General features: G+C 46.6%; 6 protein-coding genes across 6 annotated transcripts; 3 read left to right on the top strand and 3 right to left on the bottom strand.

Annotated features, from left to right (window-relative positions):
• Positions 1 to 926: 926 nt before the first annotated feature.
• On the top strand, positions 927 to 2,039 carry C8R40DRAFT_1166023 (uncharacterized protein; the record flags this gene model as incomplete). The annotated part of the gene is made up of 8 exons (XM_046230789.1): positions 927 to 1,037; positions 1,089 to 1,145; positions 1,193 to 1,228; positions 1,282 to 1,335; positions 1,381 to 1,443; positions 1,496 to 1,555; positions 1,614 to 1,823; positions 1,875 to 2,039. 8 exons carry the CDS (start codon positions 927 to 929, stop codon positions 2,037 to 2,039), a joined length of 756 nt encoding a protein of 251 aa, XP_046090879.1.
• Positions 2,040 to 2,123: 84 nt separating this feature from the next.
• On the bottom strand, positions 2,124 to 2,896 carry C8R40DRAFT_1065982 (uncharacterized protein; the record flags this gene model as incomplete). The annotated part of the gene is made up of 5 exons (XM_046225715.1): positions 2,124 to 2,303; positions 2,360 to 2,428; positions 2,484 to 2,630; positions 2,685 to 2,837; positions 2,882 to 2,896. 5 exons carry the CDS (start codon positions 2,894 to 2,896, stop codon positions 2,124 to 2,126), a joined length of 564 nt encoding a protein of 187 aa, XP_046090878.1.
• A 4,918-nt stretch (positions 2,897 to 7,814) lies between these two features.
• Positions 7,815 to 8,742, top strand: C8R40DRAFT_1166021 (uncharacterized protein; the record flags this gene model as incomplete). The annotated part of the gene is made up of 4 exons (XM_046230788.1): positions 7,815 to 7,859; positions 7,916 to 8,025; positions 8,082 to 8,161; positions 8,216 to 8,742. 4 exons carry the CDS (start codon positions 7,815 to 7,817, stop codon positions 8,740 to 8,742), a joined length of 762 nt encoding a protein of 253 aa, XP_046090877.1.
• A 397-nt stretch (positions 8,743 to 9,139) lies between these two features.
• On the top strand, positions 9,140 to 10,409 carry C8R40DRAFT_1166020 (uncharacterized protein; the record flags this gene model as incomplete). The annotated part of the gene is made up of 6 exons (XM_046230787.1): positions 9,140 to 9,253; positions 9,303 to 9,452; positions 9,499 to 9,756; positions 9,813 to 9,974; positions 10,029 to 10,226; positions 10,275 to 10,409. The coding sequence occupies 6 exons, from the start codon at positions 9,140 to 9,142 to the stop codon at positions 10,407 to 10,409; spliced, it is 1,017 nt and encodes a 338-aa protein (XP_046090876.1).
• Positions 10,410 to 10,756: 347 nt separating this feature from the next.
• C8R40DRAFT_1005713 (uncharacterized protein) lies at positions 10,757 to 11,025 on the bottom strand (the record flags this gene model as incomplete). Its single annotated transcript, XM_046222800.1, has 2 exons — positions 10,757 to 10,899; positions 10,959 to 11,025. Coding segments are annotated over 2 exons (210 nt in total), but the record flags the coding sequence as incomplete, so codon positions are not given.
• Positions 11,026 to 14,411: 3,386 nt separating this feature from the next.
• On the bottom strand, positions 14,412 to 14,977 carry C8R40DRAFT_1065979 (uncharacterized protein; the record flags this gene model as incomplete). Its single annotated transcript, XM_046225714.1, has 2 exons — positions 14,412 to 14,795; positions 14,849 to 14,977. 2 exons carry the CDS (start codon positions 14,975 to 14,977, stop codon positions 14,412 to 14,414), a joined length of 513 nt encoding a protein of 170 aa, XP_046090874.1.
• Between the last annotated feature and the right edge of the window lie 6,458 nt (positions 14,978 to 21,435).

Here is a 21,435-nt window from a genome sequence, read left to right as displayed (position 1 = left end):
ACCTTCAACAATTGGTGTGATGTTGTTCGTCCCCAACCTTTGGCTTCTGGTCGGCGCGAAAAAATGACATTCCTTGGGCGCGCCGGCTTCTTCTCTCGCGTTCCGTTCGTTATCCATTGTAAACGACTTGAACAGCAGTCTTGTCCCTGAAAATTCAATAACCATCGTATGATCAATCGACTTCATTGAACGCCCAAGGGACCGTTCTTGCATTATTGGGAAGGCGATATCATTGAGAAATCGTGGATTTAGATATGAAATGTGAAATACAAGATACGGGGACACAGTGACAAGCTTTACGCCACCCAGAGTTCAGGGAGCTTGTACTCTCTCGTACACATTTCCACTTTTTCAATGAGAAATCTACAATTCATAGTCCGCATGCAAGTACAGAAGCTCCATATCTAACGCTGAGGGCGGATTTTCCGGAGAAATTTTTTGGAGTGTTAGAGCAATGTGTCTGCGCTCATCGCGACAAAAAAGACTGAAGAAGGGTTTGACGGACTCTTCATGTATCGGTTCGTGAGTCGTAGAGCACTCTGTAGTATAGTGTGGAGTATTGTAGTGTAGTATATCCATATGGGCAGGGAGAGGAGCTCAATTATTCCTCTTGAGGTCTGAGTCCAGGTGGCGACAACGATATTTGGCTGCTACCGAGTTTGACTCCGTAGGAATGTGGATGAGAGGAAGGAAGTTTGGTGTCACATGATTGTACGAAGCAAGGATCAAATTATTAATGCAATTGGTTTCTCAAGTCGGACCTCTCTCGTTGGCCTTTGCTACGTCCTGGTTTCAAACCGGACCAAGCTCAACGACATCTCTGCGCATCCTCTGTGCCCCACAGGCAAGAAAACGACGATTCAACAATTCACGCGCTGTCGCAGTATCTTATGATTCTTATCTCGCATGGCATACACGAGGATCGGATGTCCTTCGCACTCATCCACGAGCACCCTTCCCAAAATACACTCTTAAAAGCTATCACTACTGAGATCGAACGGCGGTATAAAATCATGGATGTGGAGGAAGCAGAACCAGTCCGTTGTCATATCCAATACGCATCGTTACAGGTCCGATGATTCCTTCAGCAGGCATTATTCGACCTCCACCGTGATGATTCTCAACGCGACAAAACACTTGGGAAGGTGAGTTGTACTTGTATGAACCTTGCTGTTCCTCATTTTATTTGAAGGAGAACGCCATCCCAATGAAGCGGACCAACTCACCGGTGAGTGCTCCATGTAGATGACCATCTTAGAGGAAACATTCACAGTATTCCAGAAAGCGGCAGGAAACAACAACATGACGGAGACAACCTATCAAGGATCAAAACGAGTGAGCGAGTCCTCATTCTGGTAGTTAATCTCGTTCTCAAATCAGAATGAGACCACTCGCGCCAATCAGGCTCAGCAGGACAACAGAGACAACAATAGTAATCGTGGTGTAGGTCATTGACTTCCTGGTGTTGACGTTTGCTTTCAAGTCTGTTCGTTAGTTTATGCCTGAAATTCCAAGATTGAGTGGTCTTCGCTTCGTTGCCTTCAGGGCTTTCGCGGTGAGTAATATTCAACTTGCTTTGAACTACATTGCATGACCCACCCGATTTTCATCAGTTAGATACTCTTCAGCTTCCCAAGATCCTGTTCAATGCAGGTGCCTTAAGCTACCTTCTGTTCTCGATAAAGCTTCTCTGGAAGGTCTCAACGATGTTTCAAAGTCAACCGCATGCGATTGCTCTCGGATTTGTACCCCCCAGTGTTGTGATCTTCACACTGGTCCAGCGCTATGCCCCAATTCAAGTTCGAGCCGAGGCTGAAGGCATGGTAATGTCTAATATGTTATGTTTCTATGCTCATAGACTTACTTCTGTGCAGGATTCCGTTATTCTGCAAACTGCTATAGACATGACGATTCTAACTGGCGCTTTCATCTGCATTTCGATTACATGGTTGATAATCTCAGTGGTGGGAGAATTCGTGGCAGTGATGCTCCTAGTATATCACCTTTATACCATATTTTGTCTGAATTACATTCATTGACCTCCTTCAGTCGAAAAATCAAATGTACTTATCATTTCTACCTGCAGCCCTACTACAAGCATTATCTAGCAATGAAAATTACATTTACTCAATCATACATGCTTTGTGATATAATTCGGTACACTCCTGAAAGAGACGATCTTCATGACCAGAACCTTTCAGTTTCTGAGCCATATTGCAAAGGACTAGACATTGTTCCTCCAGGAGCGCTGTTAAAGCCGATGTAGGGGTGTCTTGATTAGTGTCTACACCACGAGAAGGTTCCTGGTGACGTTTGCATCATTTGTTAATGTTTGAGAGTTCAAGATTACAATACTTACAGCTTTTAGCATGATGATCTCTGCTTTCGAATGTTTAATTTGCTCCAATAAAGCCCAGAATTGCTTCGACTAGAAGATGAATTACGACACGTCCTCCCGTCGGCAAATGAAGCATCGTACGAACCTCCTTTGTCATGATTGCGTCTATATATTTCGTGTCATTCAGATCGCAATCCAAGCAAGCCAGTATCTGGGTACGGAAACTTCGCGTCAATGCGGTCGCTCTCTCTAACCGAGCAAGAGCATGCTCGTATTCAGGTTGCACGCCAATCTAATTAGGTTTTGAATATTTTTGTTAATCAATAGAAGACGAAACGATATTTACGTTGACTTCTGGTGTCTTTCGAGGGGGAGCTTCTTCTTGTCGGCGCAGATCCTGGGCCTCGCTACGAAGCTGGAGAATCTCTCGATGCTTTGCCTCGACCTGCTGCTCCAAAATTTGCAAGTGCTGGGTTTTAGATGACAGGATGCGGACTTTCTATAGCAGTTTGAGAGGACTGATTGAAAGGTGAGTGAGATGACACTTGCCGAGCTCATAATGGACAAAGGTGTTTCCGGAGGGAAAGCTAGCTGCCCTAGCTTATATATGACGGCGATTGCCTTTGTAAAGGTTTTGGAACTTGAACATAAAGCAGAGGCTAAGATGAGAAATAAAGGAAAGGCACGATTAAAATTAAAGGAAATCTATTGTTCTCGTTACGTTGATACAGATCGATCCTTTCATCCCAAATGATATTACGGAAACTTGTCCTCTCTGGTCGCTTAGATCCTCTTATATCGAAGTCAATTGGTCGGGGTTGGCATTACTGAATCGTTGTCAAAGAATACCTAGTTGAGATTTAGAACTTGTAATCAACAATGAAATCGGATCCCACTCACCTTTGGGACAGGATATACGTGCGTAACCGGGTTTCCTCTTATAGTGAGCGATAGGTCTGTCCGGACGAAGTGAGAGATGATAGACGACAATGGTATAGTGAGAGTTCTTGCTGTGGGTGTTTGCAAACACAACCATCCGCAGTGAAGCTTCCGATACAAATCATCCTGTTCCTCGATAGCTTCCATAACAAATATTTCGAGATATGTGATTATAATTAATGCCTGGGTGACAGGATGGGGATGGGGGTGAGTAAAGACCTGGTTGATCGTGCCAGCAAGGAATTCTCCTTCATGGCGAAAAATGACGGAATTCTGCCGAACTTTATGAGAGTAGATTACCCGCCCGATTGCGACGCCCTGCAAAGAGTGAGCCTGGCGAGTGAGTTTGGAACTCCAATGAGAGTGGGGTAGGTCATGTATCCTACATAGGTGATGTGTAATGCGATCCAGAGTGGAATGTTTGATCCAAAAGGCAGTTGCTTTGAACTCAGTGCTTGACCAAGCCGAGTGGTCCGTTCCAGGAAACATACCGCGATGATCCTCACGGTCGATGTTTTTCAGAGCTTCAATGGCTTCATCAATGTCTTGTCGTACATCGGCATTGTGATTCAAAATCACTTGCAGGTTAGCTTGCCGGCAATAGGTAGTCAACATGGTAGCTTCGATTTCACCTGAAATATACTGTCAGTACAACATTTGTTGATGATAAACAGTAAAAATTCACCTAGGTGTTGGTTCGCATTAAGTTCTTGTAAGGAATGGTTGATTCGCTCAAATACTGGGGTACTCCGAGCATGACCTGGGCCCATGGTTTCCAGGTCAGTGAGAACATGGAGTGAGAAATGGTGGTTTGGTTTTAGTGTAAAATCGGGATATAACACCAGGACAGTCTCTAGATATCTCTGAATATGAGATCTGTAATAGTCTCTTGACTTCCGAGATGTTTCACGGAGCAAAAGGACGCGAATTGCATGAACAAGGTCCAGATAATTCAGCAGCATCTGGAAGCGACGGGACTGAAGATTTTCGGTTCCGTATCCCCACACCCGGATTAGTGTAATGACCAGTGAGATTGAGCATACGACCTTATACTCATCAGCGCTAAGCTTGCCTTGTGCAGGAGTACCCCAATTTGGAGGCGGTGATTGAATCCAAGTAGGCAAAATAGTTCGTTTCATATCCGCCCAGATCTCCTCCAGCAGGTCCTTACCAATAACATGGCGGGGTAGGGACTGTTTCAGGGGACTGTCCCGGTACTCCTGATGCTGAAAACAATTAACATGCCAATGTTACGTTGAATGATGGTACTGTGGCTCACCCAAAGTAGTAATCTCCGTCCCATATCATCCTTGGACATTCGAGGCGGATCGGAAGTATCAAACGGTGGGATCTTATAGTCCTGACATAAACGCTCGAGATAGTTGTGCTCGTAGTTCAATAACGTAGTTCTCGAAGGTTCCTCTGCTTCAAATTTTGCCTTTATTTTATCGTAAAGCAGCTGGTCGAATTTCGAAATCAACACAGGATCGTTTGACCCATTTTCTTTACGCTGTTCCATTGATGTTCAGAGGAGTTCGTCGATAGCTCAAAGAAAGACATACGTATTCCATGATCCGTGCAGCAAGAATTCGTTTGCTATCGATTGAATTGTAATGGATGCCCAGATCTTGACATAGTGCTTTGAGAGTTTGGAGTTTTGGCTTGCCAAGTGAAGGGGGTTTGCCTGAAAAATCGAGTATTTTTGATTTGAGGTTCTCGAAAGCTATGTCTCTGGTGAAGGCGAAAATCGGTGCAGGACGCATCACTGATGGTGCCGATGAAGCTCTTGAACCAAACGACTTCTCGAATTAATCCGTGTGAGCATTCGGAAAACAAGGCGGAACATACGGCGTCAGAAACCCCAGAATCCGAAAAAGCATCGGAATCCTATATTAGAAGATGAATTGATTGCGAAACACAGGTAGATGAAGATGCACATTCTCTATGAATTCATCGCCTTCCCAGGCATCCGGTATATCGTTGTAGTTCAAAGGAGGAACTTTAGGTACCTTGTCGCGTCCAAAATTCAAACGCTAGACGGTAGTAACATGATTAAGACGAAGAGGATAATCAACGCGAGACTCACCCATCTCAAAATTTGGTCTACCAAAGATTTCTTCTTGCGAACCCCTGTACGTAACCCGAGCTTAAAGCAAACATACCAAAGGGTCCTTTTCTTTTGTTCCTGCAAGCGAGTCTGTAAGGATGGTCGATTTTCCCGGATTTCATTCAGGAGATTGCGCAAACTGGCATTGCACAATTTCCATTGGTCTTTAACTTCTGGATAAAGACCATCACCGCCGACACTTTTGTGGTCAATTTGCCATATGTCACGGAGATGAGTTTCAAACAGGCCGAGTTGCGCAAAATGCATGTCGTCGATGATGGTGAAAAGAACGGGATCCCAGTACGGTAGCTCTAAGAGCTCCGACCACCGGATACCATACTCGTCATAAATTTTCTGGCGTTCTTCTTCCGTCGAAGCCTCTTTCCATTTGAGAGCTAATTCTCTATGCTGGGCAGAGTCCCGCATTAGCCATGTTTCGGGAACAAGGTTGTGAATGTCGCCAATTTGTAATAGGCATCGTCGACAAAAGTATGTATGGCTATGTGAAGCAAATCCCGAAAGCTGATGTGCGCCTTCGGTGTCACATACAGCAGGAATGAGCGCTATGAAGACTCTTCGCCCGAGAAGATAGCGCGCGGTGCGTACGTAGAAGACTCCTTCCCAGAACGGAAGTAGTTGCTTCACCAGCTTGCGTAGAGTGAAATTTATATGATGCTGGCTAGGTTTTCCGGTCATGACAGTGAGTAGAAACATGTTCTCGGGTCGATATCGAAGGTGTTCTGGCAAAGATAGAATTACCATGTATAGAGCTGTGGATTGGACGATAGCATGTGCCGTTTTGGAATGGAACGGATTGAAAGCATCAAAGCCAAGGCTCGTCACGAGTCGCAGGTCCGGCGATCCAGAAGGGCCCGTCTGAGGTATTGCATATGGCTGGCCATCCGAGCCCTTGAATTGACGAAACGTTTTGGAATCCACAAAATCTCTTTCTGGATCACCATCTGCAGGAGACGGACTTTGTTGATGTTGAGCTATCGCATCTTCGGTTCCCGGAGTAGCCACGATTCTTCCAATCCATTCCTTCAAATCCTGAAACACCTGTTTTCGTATAGGAGTAACAAACGTTCGTCGATCAATGCGGCGAGTTCTCCACAGAGTAGTTCCGCACGGTGCTGAGTCTGGATGAGACTTCTCGTCGCACACGGGAAGAGGTTGGTTTGCTTGGTAGAGACTCTCCGCGATTTTCAGTTCGTGGTCTGTCAGAGGAGAGAGTGCATAACAGTTTGGGCATGCTACGAAGGCGTGCAAGGTGGGATCAAGGTCATAGCAATCGACGATGGTGTGAATATCCTTTGGAATCCGCGAAGGAATCTGGGACGGTGGATGAGCTTCGCTTCTTTTCTTCAATGCTCTGACGATACAGCGTAATAACGCCAGAATGACTCGCATCTGACGGACAGGTGTCTGAAATTTGATATAGATTATTAAAGCAGCCATGAAAATTGGCGCTATATCAGGGTTTGCTCCGAGCACTGTGAAATGACGAGCTGATGATAGGGTTCAGATACTAATGGAAACAACAATGAAAATTCACATACTATTGTTAACGGTGACTCCCCCGAGTCCATTGGGATATGCTTGCAAATTCCACTGTCTACCTTTGAAGCGATGAACCCTGTCTAATGCCGTGTATAGTTCATTCTCCACATCCAAATCTCCTCTTAAACGTGCTCCCGGTGGAAGGGCTTGAATTTGGTGTAGTAGCCCACAGAATCTTGTCTCGGTCTCCAAAAATCGCATGTTGCAGCTGCTGGTTGTTTTTAGACAGAAATCTCCAGAGTTGACCTGTAGTAAGGCTTCTGGATCTGGAGAGACAAACGATAGGTTCGGAGAAGGATGGTTGACGAATTCCAGATGGGTCTCTGAGTCGTATAGAAATTCGAGACGTATACCTATCTCAGATACGATTGATCGCAACCAGTCTTCGTAATCCTCCACTTCCATTATAGGAGGAGGAGGAGGAGAAGGAGCACGGATATGTGGTTGGGGATCCGGCTGCAAACTTCCACTGGCTATACTGTCCGGATTAATTGGATCGTCAGTCCGATTCACTTCTGAATGATCGTCGCTGGTTGATAAAGCGGCTCGGAGACGTTCCCGGTGTCGATGCGTGTTCAGGATAGACCGTGGAAGGAGTAATCCTTCCGGATTGTGCTTCAAACACTCTTGACATCGACACGGCTGTTCGTTCGAATCAACCCTACGGCGGCGAGCCATTTGAGGACCGACTTGAGTTTGGAGAAATCCTGGAACGAACTAGATGAGTGTTCTGCTTATCAATTGCGTTATCGATTCAGGGACGAGCACACCAACCTGCCAGCTCCACATGAAATTGGGGGATTGATCAACATTGATAGGAAGAGTTAACTGATTATAATCACGTAGGGTTGGACAAGTACTCTCTTGATAATGGACCCAGACAAGGTCACAGACGACGGAACCTATGATTTGAAGGTAGGAGGACAATCAAACTTGGGCTAAACAACTGACTATCCGCTGACTGTTTACAGCCCCATCGATTGGGCTGGTACAGGAGGGAAAACCACGACTATTACCGTTATGCTGTGGACGATGATGGGATTGTCCAGAAAATCATCGATATTCCCAATGCTGAAGAGGTGTAAGTCAATCTATATCGGCTTCCCGTCGCAACTACGGATACTGAGATCGAGGTAGAAGCCCTCGAGTACGGGCAAAAACACCCCCACCCCAAAAAGGAGCCCTCAAACGAAGGGACGAAAGAACTTCTGGTCCAGGTCAGTCAGTCCTTCTTCGCGAAAGACCTGTACTGATAACTTTGCTGAGAGCAGGCTCCGTCGCAGCTGCCGAGGTGAGAGAAGCTACGCCCGTCACTTTCAAATTTTCCGCAGCTGCCCCGAAATACTTCTTGGACAAGTCGAAACGAACAAACTCCATCGTTGGGGACACCTATGGACCGACAAAGCTACAGACTGTTTCGTTTAGGTCGCATACAAGCGAAGGGGAAACTGCTTGGTATTACAGCCAATCACCGGTTGACTTGGATGTTCCTCTCCCCGAAACACCGATTCCGAGAATTCTAGGGACGATATACATCCATAGAAGTACCAAGGATGGAGGGTATCAGATTTGGGTATGGTTCAATCGGGATGGGAAGGGACTTGGATGGCAGCCCGTGGACCTGAATAATGAACAGGTGGCGCATCCCAAAATTGCGGACCGGTCATTGAAGTTGACTGCAACGGGTAAGCCAAGCTGGGTCCTCAATAGCACTTTGACAACGTATCGTTCGCGAAGCCTGAAGAGATCCGGGTCACGTCCAGTCGAAGACTCAGGTAGTGTGAGTAGTGCGAAATAGAATGAAGTCACTGGCTTCCTACTGAGTTTGACTCTGTGGGATCGCCTGTGTGTGATAGAGAATCAGGAGAACAAGGAGTACGTGTCTACAGGAAAATTCCTCGAAGAGATCTATCATATGACCTCCGATAAACCATATCAAGCATATCATTAGTCACATGATATCTTGTCTCAGATCAGTCTTGATCACGAATTAGATGTTGATTTAATATTACTCCAAATTCTACTCCAAACCAAGTCTAAACACCTGAGTATAACTCCGTGCTTAGATGCTATCTATTCGACCCGATATCGACGTGATTGTGGAAGACCATTTCCGACGTTAAGAACGTGTTCAGATCTCATGATCACGCCATCAGACTTTTGGCTGGATGAATTACACGCGGTGACCACTCTCAATGAGCTCCTCTCATGATCAGACACCGAGTGCATATCCGCAAGTTCCGATCCTCCCTGACCACGATGGGTGGTACAGGCCTACAGAGGCAGAGTCCAGTGCCCTTGACGCGAACGTGCGTATATCAACCCGTGCTATCGAACTGGATTTAACTCTTTCAGTAGAATCAAATAGACTCCTCCTCGAGAGAATCGAGATCGGTTGGGAGCAAAGACGGAACGGAAGACAATCTGAAGATGGATAAAGAAGATAGAAGTAATGAGATGGAAGATATTGATGAGGGCGACGCTGAAAGACATAACCTAATGCTTTTGGTTAGTTCAAATTTATTGTTAGATCTTCCAACTCATCTGTCTGCAGAACGTTTCTCCTACCCCGCATCCCGGTCATACCGATGTCTTTCAATGGTCGAAGTATTCTATGAATGCAAGTTTCACCTTAGTCTCCCCTGCATCAATTATACGGATATCATTGGCTCATTCGATCTCATTATCTCATTTTGCGCAGAGTTCCACTGAACAGAATGCTACTACTCCAGTGCTGGATATTCCTGTAACGCCTGTATCAAATGAGGTCTGTGATCAAGGAGGGAACCAACGTAAGTTGGAAGAAGACAAAGTAGGTCATTTTTCCAAAGTATTGGTATCAGTGGTACGTAGTGACGGTCTTCGCAGAACACTACTTCACTTCCACTATCAGATATACATGCTATTCTTGCATCGAATGAGGCATCGAAGGAGGTCTGTAATCAAGGAGAGAACGATGTAGATCAAGGCAATAGGGCTGAAGACAAACCTGGTCTTCCAGCACCACACATGAATCTCCTAGATTTGATTGTAAGTATACTGACTTCTTCTCCGTTACACTTCAAACTTCATCGACGCATTTAGTTACTTGATCGGCAAGGGACTAAAATCTTGTTCACTATAGGTTCTTTAAGTTACTTGCTTTTTCTGATTAGAGCACTCTGGAAGATCGGAACTATGTTTCTTCATCAACCACTGACTGGTTTTGGTCATTCGGCTTTGAGTGTTGGGCTGCTTGTTTTCATTCAATATAATGCCCCCCAAATTCAGGGCAGAGATCAGGTAAGATTCGCTATAAATTCATTGCACGGTTGATTGACATTGTAACAGAGGTCTGGGCTTCTCCGACTTGCTATCGACATGGTCATCTTCATCGGTGCTTTTATCTGCACTTCCATTATGTGGTCAATGATCTGCGTGATCGGAGACTTAGCCAGTGTAGCATTGTCTGTAATCAGGTTGTAGAGTCAGAATTGTGCAATACTCTCAAGTCAATCAGATTTTAGTTGTTACAGTTTATATCTATGTAGCGTTCAAATGCACTATCTATTGAAAAGTTGTGAAATTTAAGAAGGATCATGAGTTGGCAAGTCAAAGACTTCGATTCTCTCGATCGCGCAAGAATAAACTGTATATGATTTAGTCGCACAGTGCAACCCTAACTAAGTTTACAATGGTAAATTACACTTTGCCTTGAGATATTCTGTAGCAAGAATGTCATTTTTGTTGGAAAGACTATTGGCCCTCTGAAATTTCAATCTCCCATGCCATTCCTGACTGGTCATCAAAGCAACTGGCACTGGAGACTTTAGAATTTGGTCCAAACGATTTTGGAACCAATCTTCTGCATCTCTGGACCAGTATCCACAATTTAGGCCACAGGATCGCCAGGAGCCTGAACGAGGCCACCAAGACTTGATCGCGGTTTGTTGTTGACCCTGCTTTGAAACAAAACCTGGATGCAAGGACTTCAGAATTAGATTTAATTCAAAGAAAAAGAAAAAGAGTATGAACCTGTTGCAACCTCGTATGATCCACAAATCAGATCCATCTCCTCGTCGGTAAGCTTATCATCCCAAAACGCATGTGTTTGGCCTGCTTCCCAGACACACAGTGCTTGCTCGCCTTCATGTAGGGCATGACCAGTGGGGCCATCGTAAACATCATTCGCATCGACAATGCCTCTGGCTAATCTGGCAATGATACCTCCAGCTAAGAGCGCTGCACGGCCCCTGGCAGAGCGCAAGAAATCGTTGCGAACAAGCTCGTAGGCACTATAGTCTTGCAATGTTGGAACAAATCCAACCGGGCGGAAGCCTAACATTGCAGGCTTACGGAAGGGCATCGAAAGGGACCTATGAGGAGGGTGGCTAGCCATGAGCGTGTTGAAGGGAATCCCTTCTTCGATCAAACACTTCATAATATCCTCAGTTCGAGGACCCCATTTCCGACGTGCGATTTCCATAACGGTACTGGCGCTGCGTAGTGCAATCACATATTCTTCGTTATCTGTCGCATCTTTTGCTTGTATTATAAAGTAACGGCCATTGTATGAAGACAGGGTATCAACTTCAAAGGGAACCGGAGGCCGTATAAGACTCCTAGCAGATAAGTCATACGCATCGGGTGCATGTCGGAGATCTACTGCATCTAGTATTCGTGTGATGAAGTCACATAGCTGTAGCTTGAGATGATCGTCAAGTTTAACTGCTGCGTGACGGCGTCCACAACCGAAAACGCCCAAGACTTTTTTCCAAGCTTGCAATTTGAGTACAAAGTCACGATTTTGTGCAATAGGTTGCTTGAGAAACCCGAACCTGTGGTAAGCAACGTCTTCGACGGCCTCGTGGAACTCTATCGAAGAATGCGGTAACTTATTCAGAGATTGAAGGCGAGTGAGATAGGCCTGAGAGGACATGGCCCCATCATTGTGGTATGTTTCCTCGTTTATATGAGCACCGACAGAAATGAAACCGTCTGAATCATCATCATCGGAGTCATAGCCGTAATCATCGGGAGCATCATTAGGGTCAAAGTCGGTACACACCTCCCATTCATCAGCGACGGAATCATAACGCCTCTGGCGCGACCCATACCTCTCCCAGATATCCTCGTAATTGCTCCTCCCCACTGCTGTCCGGACCCTGTTCCCCTCGACTAAGTCCCAATAGTAGACGCGGGCACCTTTCCTACCAGGAGGCCGATCCTTCTCAGCATTTGCCTCACGTTGAAGACGAGATTGACGTTCAGTGGAAGTCTCAGATGCAATGACTTTGAGTCTATGATCTTCTCTACGCTGAATGAAAGCAAAAAGGCTCTCGTTTGGACGAGGAAGGCTTCCACCATCGATACGAGGCAAGCGCAATCGAGGTTTATAGATAGGAAACTCGCGCGTTAAAAGTTGTTCTATGGACGATGGGGGTGGAGGATAGGGCGTTTGTTGCGAAATTAGAGTGTTTATCATGGCAGAATTAGGTGTAGAAATTAGACGATCTAGCGTAGTGGGGATTGACCAATTATTGATAGAACCCCAGTACAACATCAGGGGCATTTTTGCTTTAAGAAAAACTGGAATCCATGGAAGACAACCAGAAGTATGGGCATCTACAAATGTTCCGACCATCGGAAGATCCAGGATCTGATGAAAATATTCAAGCCACTCTGAACTGATCGAGGTTTGCTGCTGCAACCGCTCTTTCCATTGCCATTTTGTTGGAAAGGGTTCTCTCCGGAGTTTTTCGTATTCCTGTTGCCTTTTACTCAAAAAAGGACTAATGCTAGGCAATCTCGCATTGTGTTCGAAGGCAGATATAACAAGGTCGACCCATTGACTTTCCAGGTGATACAGCAAGTGAAGAAAGAAGGATATGCATGCAATTAAAGGGATAAATGCTTGGCGAGATCGCATGGCTGCATAGCGCGCATCCATCTCCGTCTTCCACCGTAAACGATACCCATAGTTGTTTGGATAAGGCCAAAGTCGAAAATCTTCAGGGACTGCCAACGAGTTTACCCTCATACATGCACGAAGGAACGCACGCATATTTCTCTCCAAAGAATCCCAGTTCGCTTGTTCTGACGATCTAAGAACGTAGTGACCATCGTTGTCCTTGACGATAGGCAAGCTATCGAGAGCGTAGTCAAGACATTTGAGGAAATGGAATTTGAACGGATTACTGCTCGGAGCAAATCCCAAGAAAGGTATTGATGAATCAATCCAGCGGGGAACATAAAAGTTGGGCAACGTCGTTGCGTGAGGACTAAGATTTACAGGTTGATGTCGGGGAGGGATTTTGGGAAAATTGAACGGTTTGCGACACAGGCAGGTAAAGACATCTGTATCAATTACCGCATGCAAAGTAAATCCTTCTGTCGCTTCTGTCTCTTCAAAGGTCGCAAGACGGCATTTCACGACTAGGATGGAATTGAGACGGAACTAGTGAACAGCAGCCTGACATGTACTCACGATCCATATTTTGCACAGGAGAATTAATGAAGCTCTGTTCCTATCTAATCAGGACCAGTGTCGATTCGTAGCCTCAACTGGTGTCCGAGTGAAGTTTGAAACCTTGGTTTCAGTCCACCTAACAAAGACAGCGACCCGATGGCAGTTTGATGAGGATTTAGAGTGTAAGCGAGCTTCGTATCCAGTTAAACCAGAAGGAAGCCGTTAGTTGAGAGATGGATGCACAAATTGTAAGTATATATCAAGAGCTACCATGGAATGCACGTGGCTAAGAAGGAAATATCCTCATGATCACGTGTACGTAGTCATTTTAAATTTGTCAGCTTGATCTGCTACGTCTTTGCAATTGCAACCATCTTATACTCATGATCACGGATTCATGGATTGCTCCAGGTTAGAAACCGGAATTAGTCCAATACTTGAACGCAAATAAAAGGCAAATTCGATATCGATCACAAGGAAGTACGCGTATCGAATTTTAGTCGGAGCGGAACCAGTCCAAGAACGCAAAACATGTATCTACAAGGGCATTGACACCGTCAATGCCTGAGAAGACGAATGGGAGAAAGTTAAGTACACTGGCCGGTTGAAATGGTAAAAAGACTGAGACATATAACGGGGTAGGCATAGTAGGCAGAGGAAACATCGGTTAGGCATAAACTGAGTCGGAAGAAAAGAGGGATTTTTACAGTGGTTATAAAGGTAAAAACTGTTTAACTCCATTTGAGATTCACGATTCATGAAGAATATGTGATAGATGAACGATCCAAAGGAAAAGAAGCATAGAGAATAGACACGATGAAGAAAATTGAGATGTAGGTCTCCGGGACATACGCGAGGAGGAGCAAACAGAGCGAAGGCTATGGGCCACGAACTCATCTACCCTCTGATAACACGTCTGAGGGATGTATTCTTCTCGACATGGTCTTTAACGTTTTTGCAAAACCTACATCACACCGGTCGTTGAGTTAGAGCAATTACACGAAGGCAATTTAATCTACTCACGCAGTAATAACACGACGAATCGCGATCTCTCTTTCGTTCGCATTGGTGTAGCGTGGAAGGGCCTCGAGGAACCTCTCTGGTTCGTACTTTGAATGGAAGAAGATGGCTACGTCTCCTGCGAACTCTTTGTTGTAGCCGTAAGCTTCCAGAGACGTATTCGTTTCGACCGAGCGCTGGTTGTAGGTTCCCGCGACATAATATTTGCGCTTTCCGACGATCACCTTCGCCTGATAGAAGTCGGCATTATAATCGAATTTGAAGGCCCGCTGAACTTCAATGAAACGATTGTTGTTTTCGCGAGAGTTGACAGAAGCAAAACGTTTTTGTTCAGGGAATGCGTTATCACGTCCGAAGAATAATCCCAACGTCTTCCCATCGACCTGGCAAATTCAAGTCAATGACTAGCGTGACAGTATCGGATTGCAAAGCCTACCCTATCCTCATCTCGCAATGGCATTATATTGCCGTTCAACAACGGTCCCCACGAAGAATGGATGGAAGCTGCACTTGCGGAGCGACTTGCACTCCTGGAGGATCTGGTTTGTCGACTAGTAGAAGACATTGGAAGTGGCTAGGCTCGACGAAAGCTAATGAGGATTCAATATGAGGAGAGAGTTGTATTGCCTTCCATTTTATAGACAAGACATGTTCTAAGCACGAGTTTGTACCCAAGAAGCTTTGATAGTTTTTTCCATTTTCACTTTCGCCGTATTGTTCTACCCGCGCCTCGTTTTGAATTTTCAAACTCTATAGATGGAAGTTTCTGGTAAAAATGCTCCGGACTCTGATTCATTTTCACCTTTCTATCTAGGTCAGGAAATCAGCCTTAATTTCGAGCCAGACTTGACCTTGGACTGAAAACCGCATTCACAGTTTGACAGTATCGATGCAATGGCCATGGATCATCATGAAAGGGATCAAAAAGCATGTCCTGAAACTAGCTGCTCGACCCTGAAAGAAGCTTTTTCGCCCTTCACCGTCTACCCTTGACTTTCTCTCTTCCTGCATATAAAGCCTCAAATTTTGGTGGGGGAAGACATCTATTTCGAGGTTCAATGTATCTCAGACGATACGTATACCTTTCTGGCCCCACCAATTGCAAGTAAATTCACTGAACCAGGGTCAATCATTGATCAATGGATCATGATCGAATACGCTGATCCGAATGCTAAATTAGTTCCTTTTTAGGAAGTCAGATGGATGAATGGTGCCACTGAATACTTAGTACGATATTTTCTCCTGGATACTCAGGAAGTCTCCAGGGAGCAGTGAACGCTATTTAACAGGAATGATAAAACGAATTCACTGTATTCATTTATTCTAGGGAATGAATTTACTATGGAACATTGGGTGTAGAAACACCTCTATTATTCGTATCTGGAAAACAGATAAAATTAATCCTGGGCCCAAAATACTTGATGGTACTCGAGCGTGTGTCAGGTCAAAAATGCTGTCATACAACCTCATGCCCAATGCTCACCTTGCGGATGTACGCTGTCACGAAGCGGCAGAGGCGGAGTGACTAACGGAGCGGGAAAGCGGAGCGACTAAGCAGAACGGCGTGGCGGAGCAACTGAACAAGGCAACAAGGCGGAGCGACTGAGCAGAACGGCGGCAGGCTGGTCCCAGATAATGACAGAGATATATTGAGTATCGTAGTCATAGGTAATAATAAGTAAGCACATACCTGGTCCCAGATAATGACAGAGAGGTCAAGATAAGGAACCAGGCTGTGGAGGGTTGGCTATATATACATAATCCGGTCTGCGAGAAACAACGATGTAATACTGTACAGTTTAGGAACAAGGAAGGTGGCGGAAGCCAATAGAAGGAGAAGATGGGTCAGGTGGATCAGTAATCGATGGATCAGTAATCGATGGGGGTTTGACAGTGATGGGATGATGTATCGTACAAGTAAAGGCGTCGAGACGGTGAGAAAAGGAAAATGATAGGGGCTGCATACTTTATGACATTACCCCCCTCCTTATGACCATTGCCCTCGATGGTCAAGGCTTTGCCGCTGTTGGGTGTTTTTTATGAAAGGCCCGAACAATTTTTGGTGCTCGACTGAGGTTGGCTGCGGGTTCCCAAGAGTTGTGCCCTGCGTCGTAACCTTTCCACTTAACCAAATATTCCAACTTCTTCCATCGAACCCGGCTGTCTAAGATCTCCTCTACTTCGTATTCCGGTTCGTCTTCATCCTCTAAGTATACCGGCTCTGGTGGTGTTGGTATTTCGCCATTTATGGAGTTACCTTTCCAGGGGTATAGTTTATCGACATGGAAGACGGGATGGAGGCGATCTAGGGATAGGGGAAGGTCAAGGCGGTAGTCTAAAGGGCCAATTTTCTCCAGAATGCGATAAGGACCAAGCTGTCGATCTCCTAACTTTTCACTGGAAAGTTGAAGGTTAATGTCCTCCGCACTGAGCCAGACTAGGTCTCCAACTTTAAATTGATGAGCTTTCCGCTTCCCGCGTTCGTATCCCTCCTTCTGTTGTTTCTTTCCTAGGTGTAAGGCAGCTCCGGCATCTTGTCGCGCTTCTCGGAGAATCCGTATACGGTCATCCACAGCTGGAATACCGCTGCGTTGGCCCACTGGGATATTGAACAGGGGAAGATAGCCGTAGGTTAGCTCGAACGGGGACATGCCTAGCGCAGAATGAGTCCGTGAGTTAATCACAAACTCCGCCATGGGAAGGTGCTCTGCCCAGTCATCTTGTCGTCGTCCTACATAGAGGCGGATGTATTTCTCTACTTCCTGATTTGCTCGTTCGGTTTGGCCATTAGACTGAGGACGGTATCCGGAGGTTAGATCTGATTTAATTCCTAGCCTAGCGAGAAGGGATCGCATGAGTTTAGCTGCAAACTGGGGTCCGCGGTCGGATTTAAAGTGAAGAGGAAGACCATGGAGACGGAAGATCTCTCGGTAGTAAATATCGGCAACGCCTTCGGCTGTGATGGAGCTGGTGCAAGGAATGGCGTGAATTTGTTTTCCATACAGGTCTGTGCAAACCAAGACAGCATCGTAGCCTTGGGAGTTAGGTAGCTGTGTTATCAGGTCAACCCCTACCTCTTCCCATAGACCGGATGGTACATCTAATGGTTGAGTTACGGCCCGTGGGTGTCGATGGATCTTCTTACGGGCACAAACCTCGCATCCCTCAACGTATTTTTCCACAAAAGAGCGCAACGTAGGCCACCAGAAATGGGTACTGACCAAGTCGAGTGTCCCATGTAGTCCGGGGTGTCCTGCAGTTGGATTGTCGTGGCATTGACGGAGTACCTCAGTGCGTAGGTCGTCGTTTGCTGGTACGTATACTCGACCTCGGTAGTAGACCAACCCATTGTCTTCTTCCCATTCGGCTATCCCATTGGCCAAGCGCTGTAGTCCGTGCTCTTTGACTGTTTTGAGACCCTCCAATACCTGTGCCTCCCGTTCTGAGGCTTTCCGGATACGATCCTCTAAGGGGTTCTGTAGGATCGAAGCTGCAATTTTTACGAAGTGGCCAGGTTTAAGGACTGTCTGTTGTCGGTTATCATCGCTGTCCGATACATGATGAACTGCCATGCGGGAGAGAGCATCAGCTTGGGTGTTTACTCTGCCAGGGCGGTGGATCATATGAAAGTCAAACCGTGACAGATAGAGGGCCCATCGGGCTTGTCGGCGGGTGAGGTCTTGTGCAGTGCGCCAGAATTCGAGGTTCGAATGGTCCGTAATGATGTCGAATGGTTGAGGGAGTCCTTCTAGAAAGTTCCTCCAATCCTTCAGTGCTTCAATGATAGCAAGCATTTCTCGATCGTAGATTTCGTAGTTCCGTTCCGCTGGCTGCATGGATGCCGATCTGAAGGCTACCGGATGCCATTGGCCATCGTCTTGCTTCTGCATAAGGGCGCCTCCCGTGGCAAAGCCTGATGCGTCTACCTCGATTCGAGTAGGCCTGTCTGGTGTCCATAGAGCAAGGATCGGTGCGGAGATGAAGGCTTCTCGAAGGGTATCAAATGCTTTCTGTCGAGTGTCGGTCCAGGTAAAGCTGGTGTCTTTCTTCGTCAGGTCGTTCAGAGGTCGTGCTATTTTGGCAAAATTCCGGATAAAGCGTCGGTAGAAGTTTGCAAATCCCAAGAACCCTCGTAGTTCCCGAAGATTAGTAGGGACTGGCCAGTCGCGAACAGCCGCTACTTTTACCGGATCCATTCTCACCTCCCCTTCTGAGATGATGAGTCCGAGGTATTCAATCTGTTGTTGTTCAAATTCGCATTTTTCTGGTCGTAGGTAGAGGTCGTGCTTTTCTAACCGGGTTAATACTTCCCGTACCATTCGTCGGTGTTCCTCGAGATCGTTACTGAAGATAAGGATGTCATCTAGGTAGACTGCCACCTTGCCGGCTGCAATGAGATCAGCAAATATAGCATTCATAAGTGCTTGGAACGTGGCAGGGGAATTTGTGAGACCAAAGAACATGACCTTAGGCTCGAACAAGCCTCGGGTTGTTGCGAACGCGCCTTTCCATTCATGCCCCTTCTTAATCCGTATGTTATTGTAACCCCAGCGGACATCAAACTTCGTGAAGTATTTGGCTCCCTGAAGTCGGCTAATGATGTCAGCAACTAATGGGAGAGGGTATCGGTTCTTCACAGTGTACTCGTTCAGTTTCCGGTAGTCTTGTACGAAGCGGAGTTTCCCATCCTTCTTCTTTACGAAGAAGACCGGTGATGAGATTGGTGATTTTGAGGGGACGATATAGCCTTTCCGTAGGTTTTCTTCTAGGAAACGATCTAACTCCTCCTGCTCGTTTAGGGACATGGGATAAATCTTGGTGCGCATGGTTGCCGGTGCTCCAGGTACGAGATCAATCGCATGGTCCCAAGGTTGGTGGGCAGGTAATCGTTCGGAGGCGGATTCTGAGAAAACCTTCTTGAAATCACGATACTGCTCAGGGACCATTTCTTCGAAGGTTTTAACGGGTTTGTCTCGGTTGGCTTCCTCTGCTAGCTGCTGGGAGTAAGTGAATCCTGCGGCGCACCAGACTTCCTCCGTCTGTTCCTCTAGAATTCCTGCTTTTACCCATGCCCGGCGAGTTTTATGATTGGCTCGAATTCGGTGTATTGGTGGTTCTTCCACCGTTGCTGATTCACTCGGTTCAAGGGTCGCTTCTAGTGGCACCTCAATGTGGGGGTTTTCTGCGGGAGGTTCCAGTTCCGGGAGTTCGAGGATCGGGGTTTCTGTGTGAGTGGCGGCTAGATGAGAGTACAAGATCTCCTCGTCTGGGACTTCTTCTATCGTTACTCGAGGAGGCTTTACTGAAAGTCGTCCTTTCTCCCAATCAATCTCCGGATTTACCTTCCGTAGCCAGGGGAGTCCAAGGATGATGTCTTCACCTCCTAGGTTGGTGATCAGAAAGTCCATCCATCGCTCTTGATTATCCACTGTGAGTGCTAGACGTGCAAAATGGGTTATCCGTCCAGCTCGGTTAGGTGTTCCATCGATATTAAAAACGTCGATTGGTTTATGGAGGGGTGCACATCTTACATGGTTCCGGGTGACAAAGTCTTGGTTTAAAAACAGGGCGGTAGCTCCACAGTCTACCATGGCTGCAGTTGTTATACTGTGATTCCTTCCTCTTAGTCTCGCATGAATTCGGAAATGTGGGGAAGTAGAGTTTAATTCCCGGATCGACGATATTGTACATGATGGGTGCGAGTCATACGAGGAAGTAGCGAACATAACAAACTGATTACGGGGTACTCTCGGTGCAGCCGAAGCGGGTACCCTCTTTAAAAACCCTGTTGGAAGCCAGAGGATGAGGAGGACATAGCGTTAGCACGATCAAGTAATTCCCTTATTTGACCAATCTGATTGGAAAAGTCCTGGTTAGGGGGGCTCGGAGTAGCAGCTACGGGTGCAGGAGCAGATGTTGGGGTCGAGGACGCGATTTGGACGGATTCGTTTGGGAATAGGGAGAATGGCGCGGGTCCCGTAGCGGATATCTGTTGGCGTCGAGGTTGCTGGCGTCGGCCTCGGTCTCGTCCGAGTCCCATGAATTTGTCTTGGCAGACTGCTTCCAGATGTCCTCGACGTCCACAGTAGCGGCAGGTGGTTTCTCGGTGTGGGCAGTTTTGCTTGACATGACCTTGGGCACCGCAGCCGAAGCATCGTCCTCGCATGCGAGCTAGGAATGCTTCCCTAGTATTCCCATTACTGGTGTGGGTTGCATCAATGTCCATAGCGTGGGGGTCAGCAGGAGTAGTATGAGCGGTATGCGTGGGAGGGTATCCAGAGTTCCGGCCAGTCATGGTGGGATCGTGCAGGTATACATCCACCGATATGGCCCGTTTGATTGCCTCCTTCAGAGTCGGAGCAATTCCTTGGGCAATGTTTACGGTGATGAGGTGTTGTCGGATCTCCGGGAGTAATGCAGTGAAGAAACGTTCCCGCAAGTCAATATCAGACATTTCAGTCCGATCTCCGATATCCTTGAACTTCTGAGCGAATTCCGCAACTGTCTGTCCTTTACTTTGCCTGAGATTCTTGATCTCGCTACGGGCTTCCATACCTGGGTCCATTGGTTCAAACCGTTGGCTAAATTCCTTCAGAAATGCCTCCCAATTTCCTCCGAAAGGGGGATTTTCCGCATTGAAATGTAGCAGATGGGGAGTTGCCCAATCTCCAGCACTTTCTGTGAAGAAGCCCAAGGCGGACTTGATGAGTTTTACTTGGCTTTTGGCGAGATCCGGTTGTTCTGACGCCCAATTCTGGAACTGAGCCATGAAGCGACGGGCTTCAGCGCCATCTTTACCCTTGAAAACCTCGGGTTTGTTCATGCTTGACTTAGAGGATGAGCGTTCCTCCATAGCTGAAGCAAGGTTAGCTACTTGTCTGATGAGCTGAGCCATGAGATCCTCCGCAGAGGTGTTTGGGGCAGGCGGGATGGGAGTCGACATGATGGGAGTAGGCAATCGGGGCTGGGGAATCGGCAGGAAGGTTATATTGCTCACAGTGAGTGGCTCTCGGATTGAGTTCG

The sequence above is a fragment of the Lentinula edodes genome, assembly GCF_021015755.1.
Source record: "Lentinula edodes strain Le(Bin) 0899 ss11 chromosome Unknown C8R40scaffold_3, whole genome shotgun sequence".
Lineage (NCBI taxonomy): Eukaryota > Fungi > Basidiomycota > Agaricomycetes > Agaricales > Omphalotaceae > Lentinula > Lentinula edodes.
This window is presented reverse-complemented; position numbering and strand designations above follow the sequence as displayed.